Below are 13,487 nucleotides of genomic sequence, written 5' to 3'. Positions count from 1 at the left end.
GGGCAATGAAATAATTCCGTAAAATTACAATTTTTTTCTTTCTATAATTCTCCAAAGACTAAGAGGGGGAAAAACAGAAGTAAAAGACTTGAAAATTTTCCCATAGATGATTTTTTTTTCCTAAAGGGCATAACTGAAAGGAAAAAAAAAGGTAAAGGGTAGGGATGAGTTAGAAGGAGTGAGGCCCCAATTGAGTGAGAAGTGGGGAACCTCGAATAATCATCATCTATGGGCAGTTACGAGGGTTTCAATGAAGCGCAATCCATCAAATCTGGGAGCGAATTTCTCCGTAGAAGATGAATTCTGCGACGAAGAGTTCTCACGGCTTCTCTCATCCTGCAAAAAAAAAAACCCACATCAGCCTCACACAGCATAATCAAATCCACCGAAATTTAAAGTGTATGTTTTTTTTTATCCGTAAAAATGAAAGACATACAAAAAAGTTTACAATAACTATCGCTGTTCAACCACCAAATTAGGGTGTATGATTGAATTTAAGTCAAGAACTTTTATTTCCGAAGCAACAAATTCTTCTTTTTTTATTATTTTTGTACATTGAAATTCGCAATTGTGTATTGAAATTTGAAAAATTCTTTCCCAACTTGAATCTAAAGATAGCCAGACGAGCTAGAGGCGAACCTGATGGGAAGAAGAGGAGAGAGATGCCGCGGTGGCTGAAGCGGCGGCGGCGACGGAGGCAGCGAGGACGGACTTCTTCATCTGGAATGGTGAAGAGAGAAGAATCTAGATGAGTTTTGGGAGAAAGTGGTGTTTAGAAAGAGAGAGAAATTTAGCGTTGGGTTTGTTTAGAACGGTTTTGACGGCATATATATAGGCGAACTCTCCGAGATGTTGTGGTGGAAATCACTGAATTATTATGCGGCAAATATACCTTGTTTTGCTTTTTTTTTTTCTTTCTCGCAACTTACGTATTTGCCCTTCCATCATACGTGTTGTTTTTGTGTTTGCAATTTCAACTCGTCAAACTCGTGTTTCACATCTTTTGTCTTTCCTCAACTTTTATAGCCTTCTTTTTTTCTGTTAATACTTTTTACATAATAAAAAATTAAGATGATTATGTAAAAGGTTTGAATTAGATATGCGACTCAATTCGACTTTTTATAAAAATATTTCATATCTTTGTTTTTCTGAAATTTTTACCTCAACAAATTTTTAGATTCAAAATGACTCCCTTCTTCTGAGATTAATTCTACAATCATGGTTCTTATCCCTAAAAATTAAAACCCAACCACCATGAGAGACTTTAACTCATTTTCTTATGCAATGTCATTTATAAAATCATCTCTAAAACATTGGACAGCAGAGTCAAACTTATTATTGGAAAGTGTATTTCCTTTGGAGAGACAAGATCCATTTTTGATAATGCTCTTGTTGGCACATAAATCATTCACCATATGAAGTGTGAGAATAAGGAAAAATTAGGTGAGATTACCTTGAAAATTGATATCAACGAGGTTTTTTTCACAAAATTGAGTGGAATTACTTATTGAATGTGATGACCCAAATGGGCTTTATCCAAAAATGGATTGATTGGATAGCCTTGTTTAAAATTCATACAATTTTCTATAAGGGTCAATGAAAATTCTATAGGACAAATTTTATCTGAAAGAAGACTTAGATAGGATGCCTCACTGTCACCTTATCTTTTTATTATTTGCACAAAGTGACTATCTTCTCTGCTAAAAAAACATAAGTGTAATGGTGAGCTTCGTGATATAAAAGTGTGTAGAAGGATCAAACCCTCTCACACCTCCTTTTTACTAACTATTGTTTTTTTGTTTTGCAAGACAGATTATTAATTTTTATAAATCTGATTTTTTTTTTTCAATTCCAACACTTATCCGAACCTCAAGCACCTCATCATCTCTGGTCTGAGTGTTATAGAGAGCATTGGAACTGGAAAATATTTGGGTCACCCCTCAATCATTGGAAGGAACAAGAAATCAGTTTTTTGAGTTCATCAAAGACCAATGTGGAAGAGGATAAATCACCGGGGCGGGAGGCACCTCTCTAAAGCGGGTAAGGAGACTCTAATTAAATGCAACATAGACACTGCTATTTTTACGAACCAGAACTTGTTTGGAGCTGCCTTCTGTCTTAGAGATGAACATGGTTCGTTCCTAATAGCCAAAATAATGCACCAGCAGGGAGAATCCAAACCAGAAGTTGCAGAAGCCTGGAGTTTTCTACACGCACTATAAAATGGCTTCATGGAAAGAACTACAACAAAATCGACTTTGAACTCGATTGTAAGCATGTGGTAGATATAATTAATCAGTCCAAACATGGAGTTCTGTTCGGCGACAAGCCAACCACGTCGCTCATTCTCTTGCTGGAACGTCGTAGTTCTATGCTAGTAGCCATGTTTTCCATCAATTACCATCATGTATTCCTTCATCTATTATTAATGATATGAACCAAATATTCCCTTGTAAAAAAAAAAAAAAAAAAAAGAAGATAAGGATGGTTAAAAGATATAAAAATTATTTATTCCTAATAAATTAGAAAAAATAATCCGCATGAAGTTGGTGATGAAAGAGGAAAATTAGTTTAAACTATGAAATAATGAAAAAGATAATAGAACTTAATCAATAAATAGGGGGCTTCGTAAAAAACAAATCAATAGATATGGGAGAGAGAAAAATAAATCTTAAGATGAATTGTTTAGAATGAAAAATAGCTGCATATACCTCAATAGGTGTAGTCTAGTTGGTAACATGTTGAGTTTGTGAAAAAAAATATAGGTTTGATTTCACAAAATGTTTTCTTGAAAAGAAATAAGAAACTTTATGTGATTAAGTTTCAACTAATGATTAATCTTATAATTGATTTAAAAGGCTAAAACTTGTAAAGATATTCATAATTTTAGTAAAAAGTAAAAGATCCTAATTATATTGTTATAAGAAAAAATACATGGAGAAAGAGTATAGTTTGGTTTCACTTGAAAGAAGAAAATTAAAACAAAATCAAAGAGGGTAAAGAAAAAAATGAAACTCTTACAAGTTAGATAGTTATTTCATTACAAACCAATATGAGTTGGATCTATTGATCGATATTGTCTCAAATATAACTATTTTTAAAGGAGAATATAAATAAGCAATAAAAAAATTATTATAAAAATAATATAAAATAACATGATAATTTTTAATTTTACAGTAATATAAAAATTCACACGGCCAGTATATTTAAATTAAATTGTTAATTTATAAAATTAAAATGATTTAAAATTGAATTTATAAACATTCACCTAAAGAATAATTTTATTTAAATTTAAAGCATTGTTATAATATACAAGAAGTTCATATAAAAAATATATATACAAGAAGTTAAAATTAATGGTGTTTTTAATTCCTTAAAATTAATTCGACAAATTAAAATTATTTTTTTAACTTTAAAAATCCCAAATATTGACAAAGAATAAAAAATTATTATTTTTATACCCTAACTTTAATGGTATAAAAATTGTAAACTTATCTTCAAATATAAATAATAAAAATCTCTTACTTTTTATTTTAAATATAAATAATTTTAACTAACGAAATGTTATTTAATAATATTATTCTCAAAAAATATTTTGTTCAATAGGGTGAAAGACTCTTTTTATGTTTGATAACAAATTTCAATGAGAGACAATTTAAGAAAAATATTACTTTTTAATTAAAAATAACACAATTTATTGAAACTAATTAATATCCTTAACAAGAGTAAAAAATATTCCATTTAAGTTTAATGTTTATGGATTGATAGTGTAAAATAATTTTTATACTATAATCCCGTCATAAATTATCGTTTAAATTATTTTATGATAATTATTTTAAAAGTTAATAAATTTACCATACATAATATATCGTGATTGAATTATATTATAAAAAATTTTACACTATCAATATATAATTTTTGTCATTTTTTCTTTTTCTTACCATCCACATCACAATAACTTTCTTTTAAGATGTGAACTTTAACTTTAAAAGTCTGTTTAAAATGAATGAAAATAGAATGAAAGAAGACTAAGAGAAAAAAAAAACAAATGACTTTTCTTTTGTTTGATTAAAAGAAAGTGGAAGGAAAACAAGAAGAAAAATTTAGTTTTAGAAACAATTTTTGTTTCCTTTTACTTTCCCCTAATTTAAATTTCAAATTTTTATTTTCTTCTTTATTTTTTTTTTCTTTAGTGAGTGGAGGGTAGTTTGGTAAATGAAAGACCATAATTTAGAGGTTTTGCGCCGCTCATGGAGGTTGATATTTTGTAGATGACGTTACTTAAAATCAGTCGTCATGGGCCCATTTTTCAGTAACGAATGAATCAAGAAGCGACACGTGGGTGGCACTGTTGAAACAAACGAGGCATCACCGCTGTCCCAAGTTAATTTCCAGGTTCCATTCTTGTTCCATAATTTATGTGGTAGAGGCATTGTGGGGTGGTAGATAGAAAAGGAAACGACAAATTATTGTTCAAGAATAAAATAATTCATCACACATTTATGAAATTATTCTCAAACAATTCCAGTCCCTTTCATTTTACATTTTTATAATTTATTATCATATAATAAATGTGGTTATTTATTTTTAAGGGTGAACTAATTTTTAAAGTTTTTATTCAAGTCTTTGTTTATAAAAGTTTCAATTATGAATTACTTTTAACATGGAAAAGTTTATTTAATTTAATATTTAGTATATCTTTGATCATTTTTATCATTTTTTTATTTGTGCATATATGCAAATGGTAAAGTGTAAGACTTGCACAATAACTCATAAAAGTGGGAGACATTGTTTGATATTTTCATTTTATTAAAAACAAAAGAAAAAAAATGGTTTGATGATAATATTTTTTTACCAAAAATATTGTTTTAAAAAACAATGGTTGTGTTTTTGTTTCTAAAACATAAAAGTAGAGAACATGGGCTCATGAACGCACACCTCTACTTGTTTTTGTTCTCATGTTTTGTTTTTAGTTTCCAAATCAATGAAAAACTTTGGAGGTGTTTGGTTTGGTTGTTTTCTATTTTCATTTTTACTGAAAACAGAAAATAGTGATGAAAATGTGTTTGGTTGGATTTTTAAAAACATTTTTAATGAAAATGAAAACATGAAATAACCAGAAAATGAAAACAATAAAATTTCATTTTCAGTATTTTAACAGAAACTTCATTTAAGGTAAAATGAAACTGCGGTGACAAAGAATATAATTTTAAGTAAATATAAAAATACAAAAAGACAAGAAGTCAATATATCATAAATTTTTTTAGTATTTTTATTTTATGAAAAAAAAAAGTCAAATCAAACATATTTTCAGAATTCTAATCTTTTGAAAATGAAAATAGTTTTCAAAAAATAAAAACAGAAAATGAAAACAGAAAATAAAAAAAGTCAAAGAATTTTTTTATTTTTATTTTTACTGCATTCCGAAAAAGTTTGAACTATACTATATGTGTTTATATACTGTGTTTTTATTTTTTTCTACTTGCATATATTGTGTTAGAGATATAAATGTGGCTTTATATCTACCCGTTTTTAGGAATGTTCAGGTAACAAAAGGATCATGAAGAAGGTTTCACTTGAAGAAAAATAAGGATCATGAAGTGATTGGGGTTTGATGTGCTTGAGATGCATTGTTAACTATGATCAAATTATAGTATAGATTTTGTTTTTTGGACTGAAGACCTCAGGCCTCTTGATGAATGGAGCTTTTAAGACATTGTGAACAAGGAGTGTGATACTTACAAAAAGACAATTCTCAAGTTAATCAGTGGTAATATTTTTGTCATAATAATACCTGTAATAAATGCTTACCTACTATATACAATGATTATATTTATAAAATTTCAGATAAGTTTAATTCCTTAACGCGAAATTAGTTTGAGTAAATTTCTCTAAAAATATTTATAGAAAAAAAAGATTTTTTTTCATAAGTTAAAATAAATTTTTTATTAATTAACTATTAGTTAATTTATAGATATTTTCTTTTTTTTAGAAAAACTATATAAAATAATTTCAACAAATTAACTGATGATTAGTTAATTAAAAATTTATTTTAGTTTACGAATAAACTATTTCTTTCTTCTTATTTTTTTAGAAGTATTTTAAAAAAAAATCCATCTAAATAGACCATTTGTCTTTTTATAGTAGCATAATAACTTTACTCAGTACAAGGATATAATTTGATATAATTTAAAATTTTGCATCTGAAGATTCTATATGTCTGACTTCAATGAGCACTATTTAATTTATAGGCTTGGACCCATTATTAGGATTGAGTCTCAAGTCCATGCTAAAATAGGTTCCAACAAATTAATTAGCATAATATTGTTATGCAACATGTTTTAGTAGGTAAGAAAACGCATGACAAATTTATAGGCTCTATGAAAATTTAATTGTTATTTTTCTTACACCAAAAGGAAAAAGGTAGGAAGGCTCTTATTAAGGTGCAGCGTCGGAAATTGGTGTTCACACGTTTAAATTTTAAATCCACATCATCATCTCCTGGTATTTACCACTAGACTACAAGGGAATTGACTAACCAATAATTTTTTGTTTGAGAAACCAATAATTTAAAGTGATGCAATCTAAGGCGATAAGCACAAAGATTTGAGATAAAAGCTAACTTTTTTTTTCCCCCAAAACATGGATAACTCTATTTTATATTTTTTGTGTATAGGGGCAATGAACCCTGTGTTATTTTGAGGCTACCTTTCCATGAATTATCCTTAGCTTAGCTACATATTGCAGCAAGACATATCTTATCTTTCTTCTACTATTTTTGCTGACGCGACAAATATGTAGCAACATTATCATTCAACTTCACATTCTATTCTAAGGCCTCTAGTAAAATCTTCAATAACCATCAAACAGTGTTTACTAGTAACTTCTACATGTACCCATTCATTTGTCCACTTTCGAACCTCCCTTGATTATTGCACACCATCATAATATAATATCCTAACGAACCCTGCCAAAAGCAGAAGTTCCACCAATCAGTCAATTAAACATAATTGAACACTTTTCTTTTCAATTCAGACAACATAATAAAGATCAAGCCAAAGAAATATTTGTACACTTTTTTTTAATGGTTGGTTTGAATTTGCTTACTTGGAGCAATCGATGCTATCAGAGACGGGAAAGCTGAGGGTGGTGTGGCACATAAGGGGAAGATTTTGTATCTTGGAGGGGACCAATGCTGGTGTCATTCCCTTAACCATAACCTGAATGAGAAGACATAAGATTGATAGAGTGATTAAAAAAAAATCTCAACTTCAATCTCTCTTATTAAAAAAATTAAAAAACTAACTATTAATATTTGACGATAAAAAAAATAAAATATGACCAGAATGCACCAACACAATTATCTTCTTGAGGGCATAGCATAATTTGGATCCCCCCACCAGGAATTCCAAGCAATTGGGGAAGTACTCAAATATACGCTCACAAGCAGAGACAACAGAGGGAAAAAGTTCTTTTGCCTCACCCATGTGTGATACAATAACCAAACACAGTACTAGGATACGAGTCATAGCCATTGTGCTGGACGTACGAGGTTAATGTTTAGATGGTTTTTTTATTAATTTATAATAATTGAAAACTGCTATTATATTGGTGAATTTGAGTAAAGTTCCATCTAGACTTGAAAGTGTAATGGGTTGATATATTAGTCTTTCCCGTTAAGAAAATTTTAAAGAAGTCTTTGAAATTTTTAATTACTTTGTTTGAGCCGTACGAAATAAAATTTTCATATCGGTTCTTAGGAGGGTTCCATTGGTTTACCTTTCGTATGAGTTCCTAAATTTAATTTGTTATTTTAATCCTTAAAATTGTCAATATTATCACTTAAGTTATAACTTTTTGAATTAATGTAAGTGACAAATTATATTTTCAAAAGCATTTAAAGTTTTGTTTGATTTGGGGACTAATGTGACAATGCTATATACTTTTAATAAATAAATTAATTGTCCAAGTTACCAACAATGGTATGATAGCAATTTAGTAGGTAACGTATTCCTTAAACATATGTTCAAGAACAAATTACTAAATGGTCGATGATCACCAATTCATAACTCTAACCAAATTCTGAATAACTTACATTAAAGTTTTTATTCTAATCAAATTTTGATTAATTAGAAATCATGAGATCTAGAATCACCTAATAATTTTACATGGTCAGTTATTTGATATTAAAATCCCTGCGTGTAATGAATATTTTTGAAGAAAAGTAAAGTTTTTAAATGGGTTTCTTAAGCTCGAGATATTAGTCTTTCAGTGTTGACAAAGAGGGTGCAGCCATAGACGATACACATGCCAAATTTATGTTCCTTAAAGTCCTCAAAATCATTGAATTATGCACTTTCCCTCAACGTAAGCAAAATGCCATGTAGGCTGTAGTTTGTGCTATAATGCAAATAAATAAAAGCTCCAATTGCTTGCACCAAATGCAACTGCCACTGCAGATTTTTGTAGATTCCGTTAGCCACTGCGCTTTCCATGATTTCCTGAACTGGGCGGGTGGCACAATTTAGGGGACCATGAAATCATCTTGAACCTGTATCACACGGCAGAGGTATGTGCAGAACATGGAGTCACATATCCCCGAGATTTTGGATCCCAAGCAGCACCAATAATTTAACATTCATACCCAACTTGGCCTATTGTTTGACATTCTTTACTAATAATTCAACGTGAAGACTCAATGATTGAATGCAAGGTAGGCTCATAGGATTTAATAAAACAAAGACAATATTTTGATCTTTACAGGACCAATATTTATATTTATCTTCTTTTCCCTCTTTTGCCATCGCATTGGTTGTGTAGTGGTTATTGTGTTCGGAAGAACAAGACAAGAACCCCTTAACCACTGCATTATGAGTTATATTATAGCGATATGGATATGTATATGTCGGTGATGGTCGGTACACAATAATTCGAGGTTTCTCACTACAAAAACAAGTAGTAATATTTATTACTTTATGTGTGTGCATAAAAAAAAATAGTATTATTCATTATACTTCATCTATATAAAATAAATGATCAAGTTGGAAAAGAATATCGTATTATGTACGATGAGATGGTGAATTCGTTCACGTCAAAGAAACTAATCCGATAACTTCATACTTTACAGATTACTTTGGTATGATATTATTCAACTTGAACAAATGATACTTTCTTATGGCGCATGTATAACTGTAAATAGCACATTTAAAATTGAACTATAATGTCCTTTTCTTTAACATATTACATATTTCACACTAATATGACAAAGAATGTCAGGTAGTAAAACTACTTGGATTAACTAGATACAATTGACCACGGATGATGGCATATGGGCACACATTTAATCGGTAGGTATTATGTCTATAGTCAAATTGTCCATAGCGTTTAGCTGATCAGCATGGAATTAACATAAGATTACATGCATTATTGATGAGACAGAGACAAGACCCGAGATGGAGCTAGACACTATTAAAATACTTCATTCATTGTGACTAGGTAGAAAGAATTATAAATTACTGAAACGTATAGAGTTCATAACTCGATGCAATCCAGCGAAAACTGAAAAATCTATGAAAAGAACCGAAAACCGAAATTTTTTTATTGGATTGGGTCTCTTCATAAGCCAACAAAAGGTTTTTCAAGAAAGGATATGAGCTGACAGAAGCGGAGTAACAAATAATATGCAAGTTTGACATTTGCAGGTGAGGAAGCATCCCGCAGAGATCACAACCTCACTACAAAATGTAAATATCTTGTGGACAAAATAGAACATCATCTGCGTATGTTCCCATTTGTCCAGAAATGAGGGGAAAAAATGTAAGTCCACATCAACATTGAAAATGTCTTAATGATTGATCTAGATGCAACTCCAAAGTGCTCATAGTTGACTATTGAAATATTGTTGAGATATTTAGTATAATAGGGAAACATTGTCCATTTAAGAAAATTTTGTTTTCTTGTTTCTGTAGATAGATTATTCTAATCCTTGATTCTAGTCCCTAGATTTATGAGATTAATTCTCTCAACCTTGTATCTAGATATGATGATGTTGTTATCGAATAAAATCATTCTTTAGTCTCTTCATGTATTGAGATTTCACATTAATTACATATATGAATAAAGAAAAAACAGATACGATTAAAAAAAATAAGGGTTTGGAAACTTTGAAGATTTGAACAATTCTTTTCTCACAAATTAACTTTTAAATTAAATTACGCTCAAATTAAAGATGATATTAAAATTTATCCTAAATTTGATATTGGATCATCTTAGACTTTACTAGATAGATAACAATTAAACTTGTTATTTGCTAATAGTTGTTATCACTCTTAAGTGACTCAATCTTTTTAAGAAAGAGAAATACTAACGACATACATTCTGATACTTTCTTTTGGATTTCTTTTGGATGTTTTTTTTGTAATTGATTATAATTTATTGAAAATCAATAATTTTGATAAATTTTTCTTCTCATTTAATATAAATCAGAAAAAAAAAATAATTGAGAAACAAAACCTATCAAAATTAATAAATTTTAATCAATCACAGAGTTACTAGCATTTCTCTTCTAAAAAATTATGATACGTAAGGGATAGATGCACAGAAATATGATAAAATGTAAGAGATTCAAGTCTTTATATACCATCTTAATCCCATGATTACCACTAAGTTTACACAGCGCAACATCCAATTTTATGCTTGCCTAAAAGCTCACACCAACACAGAATGGATATGAATCCTCTGAAGTTAAAAATGAACTGCATCCAAGGATTATACGAATGAATGTAGCACTGAATTCGGTTTGGTTATCATGGGGCTGTAAAATGACCCAACACTTTAAGCCCAAAATTAAGAGCCCATAGATAAAGTGGGTTCAGTTATAATAGCCCGCATTTAAGTGGGTTGCAAAATAAGTCGACTGGCGTTTCATCAATTTGTAAGTAGTGTATTTTATCTTTTTTGTTTTTATTTTAATAACAACAAGTACTTTAAAAAAAGTTAGTAACACATTATTTAATATACTATAATACACTACTATTAATTAAAATTCATTCAACACTATAAAATTATGAGTGAGACTCAATTAAAAAGTGAGAGTCACAAATTTTTTTATTTTTTAATATATTTTAATTTTATCATAAAAAATTTATAACAACTCACATATTATTTAACTAATTGAGTTAGATTTTTTTTCATAACTAATAACGAAGAGGATGTTAAAAATATGTTAATAACATTTCTTTTTAAATTATTGATTTTTTTATTTAAAAAATTACTTATACCATAAATTAATTTTCAAAAAAAAATTAATCAAATGCTTTTAACCTTTTTTTTTTTTCTTTCCAACACGTTATAGTTGTGAAATGTGAACAAAGAATAAGAAGCAATTCTTGAGTCTCTTTACCTCCCTCAGCCTCACACATATGTTTTCTGTGCACCACATTTTCTTTGAGGAATGAATCCCATGGTCAAGATTCAAGACATGAAGACAACACTATAATCATCTGCCACCTTACCGAAGGTTCTGGCCGCGGCGCTTTCATCTGTCGTTGAAAAAGTGTGTGGTCTATACACTGGCTACTACCTTTTCTTTTTCTTTTCTTTTTTTCGTTTGGTCGTTCATAAAACATAAGTATTTTTTAAATTACAGTAAAAAAATTTCCCCTTCATAAAAAAAATCCCCTAACTTTTTACGCATATAAAATTTATACTATTTAATTTTTAGCATTTGATATAAAATTATGATTTTAAAAGAAATGATTTTTTTTATGAAAATATTAATGAAATAAATTATACAATTTTAACTTTTTTTGTCTTAATACTTTAGTTTATTAAAAAAATGATTAATCCGAAGTTTAAGAAAAGAAAAAATAAAACACGTAATTTGATTATTTGTTGCAGGGATTTCGTTGTTGGTTTATGGGTGTTGTGAATTCAATTTCTAGTGATTTTTAATGGCACGTGGTGACATTTAACAAAAGAATTGCTAGTTGCCAACAAGGAATGATCCTAAGAGATAGGTGGTGTGTCAGTATGATACCGCGTGCCATGCTCAATCAATTCTTCTGACAATTATTATATTTTGGCTTACTCTCATCCAAGCATGAACCAACACACATGCAACACATCTACAAGACTTTTTTTTATTTTATTCAACAAGATATTCCTACGGCCAAAAACCATAAAGTATCATAGCCAGCAATTTTTTTTTTTTTTAAAAAAAAAACTATAGCCAGGAATCAAATATGTTTAAAGAGCTCAAATTATTTATCATTTGTCACACCTTTTTATTAGATTTTTAATTTATATAAGATAATGTCAAAAACATTAAAAAAGAATCACGAAATCTCGTGCCAAAATTAAAGCATAATTACATTTTTCATCTTCTAATTATTAATATAATTTTGAAATTTTAGTGTTTGAATTTTTAATTATATTATTTGAATCACGTGTATCCCCTTATTTGTCATTATGATCATCTGTTCTCAACGATTAAATATCATCTAACCGAATATGTTACTGAGACATTGATCAATGGCGTGATACTTGATATTATGATGACTAATTTAACATATTAATTAATGTAAAAATTATAAATTTAATCTTCCAAGAAGTATTATAACTATGTAATTTTAATATTTCATGTCTCAATTAAAAATATTGACATGATAAACCAAAATGAAAACAAGTTAAGGAAGAGTGTTGAAGGTTAGATTCAAAGTCTCACTTAACACTCCACAGCTTATAGATACATTCATAAATTAGGAATAAAAATCGCACAATTATAAAACTTAAAAAATAAAAAATATTAAATGAGGTCAATTATCATATCATATGTCATAGATCAATATTATATCAACAAATTTTATTAAATTATTAATAATTAACCGTTTGAAGAACTTGATTTTAAATATAAAATATGTAAGCGATTTAAATAATACAATTGAAAACTAAGAGTTAAAATTGCACGATTATAACTTTTGGGAGATTACAAGAACAATGAAATTTACACATTCCATAATGTAGTCGAAATATAGTACTATAATTTACACACAATTTATACAAGACTAATATGTTGTTTAATGATACAATTTATAGATATTATTAATAAAATCTTTGATAAAAAATAAAAGAGAGAAAAATAAAATGTAGAAGCTATTATTAATAGTTTCTGTTAGGCAAATCAAATACCGGCGGTCGGCAGACATTTACACACGTGTATAAGTTAGTTATAACTTTATGTGAACAGATATGACGATAAAATTATTTACTAATTTAGTGTATAATTGAATACTTTTTTCATAAATATAAATTGCCTTAAAATTTAGGGTTGGTTGGATTTGTTTAAAGTATGATAATCGACATGTAAAAAAAATCATATGGAATAAAGACACAAGTTATTAGATATTTTTTATTTGATAAATAATACGAGTAAAATAATATAAAATTTATTAAAATACTTAATATTAATTATCTTAATATAATTTATT

General features: G+C 28.6%; 1 protein-coding gene across 1 annotated transcript; it reads right to left on the bottom strand.

The window, feature by feature from the left end:
* Positions 1–6,957: 6,957 nt before the first annotated feature.
* On the bottom strand, positions 6,958–7,535 carry LOC114373363 (non-specific lipid-transfer protein 13-like). The gene is made up of 3 exons (XM_028330835.1): positions 7,353–7,535; positions 7,108–7,220; positions 6,958–6,967 (listed from the first exon to the last, which is right to left on the bottom strand). Exons 1-3 carry the CDS (start codon positions 7,533–7,535, stop codon positions 6,958–6,960), a joined length of 306 nt encoding a protein of 101 aa, XP_028186636.1.
* Positions 7,536–13,487: the final 5,952 nt, after the last annotated feature.

The sequence above is a fragment of the Glycine soja genome, chromosome 11 (assembly GCF_004193775.1).
Source record: "Glycine soja cultivar W05 chromosome 11, ASM419377v2, whole genome shotgun sequence".
Taxonomy (NCBI): Eukaryota; Viridiplantae; Streptophyta; class Magnoliopsida; order Fabales; family Fabaceae; genus Glycine; species Glycine soja.
Note: the sequence above shows the minus strand (reverse complement) of the source record. Positions and strands in the feature narration are given on the sequence as shown.

Coding starts and splice junctions, on each gene's coding strand:
- LOC114373363 (XM_028330835.1), bottom strand. CDS start 7,535: ATGGCTATGACTCGTATCCTAGTACTGTGTTTGGTTATTGTATCACAC. Junction 7,221..7,352: donor TCAAGAAGATAATTGTGTTG/GTGCATTCTGGT, acceptor CTTCTCATTCAG/GTTATGGTTAAGGGAATGAC.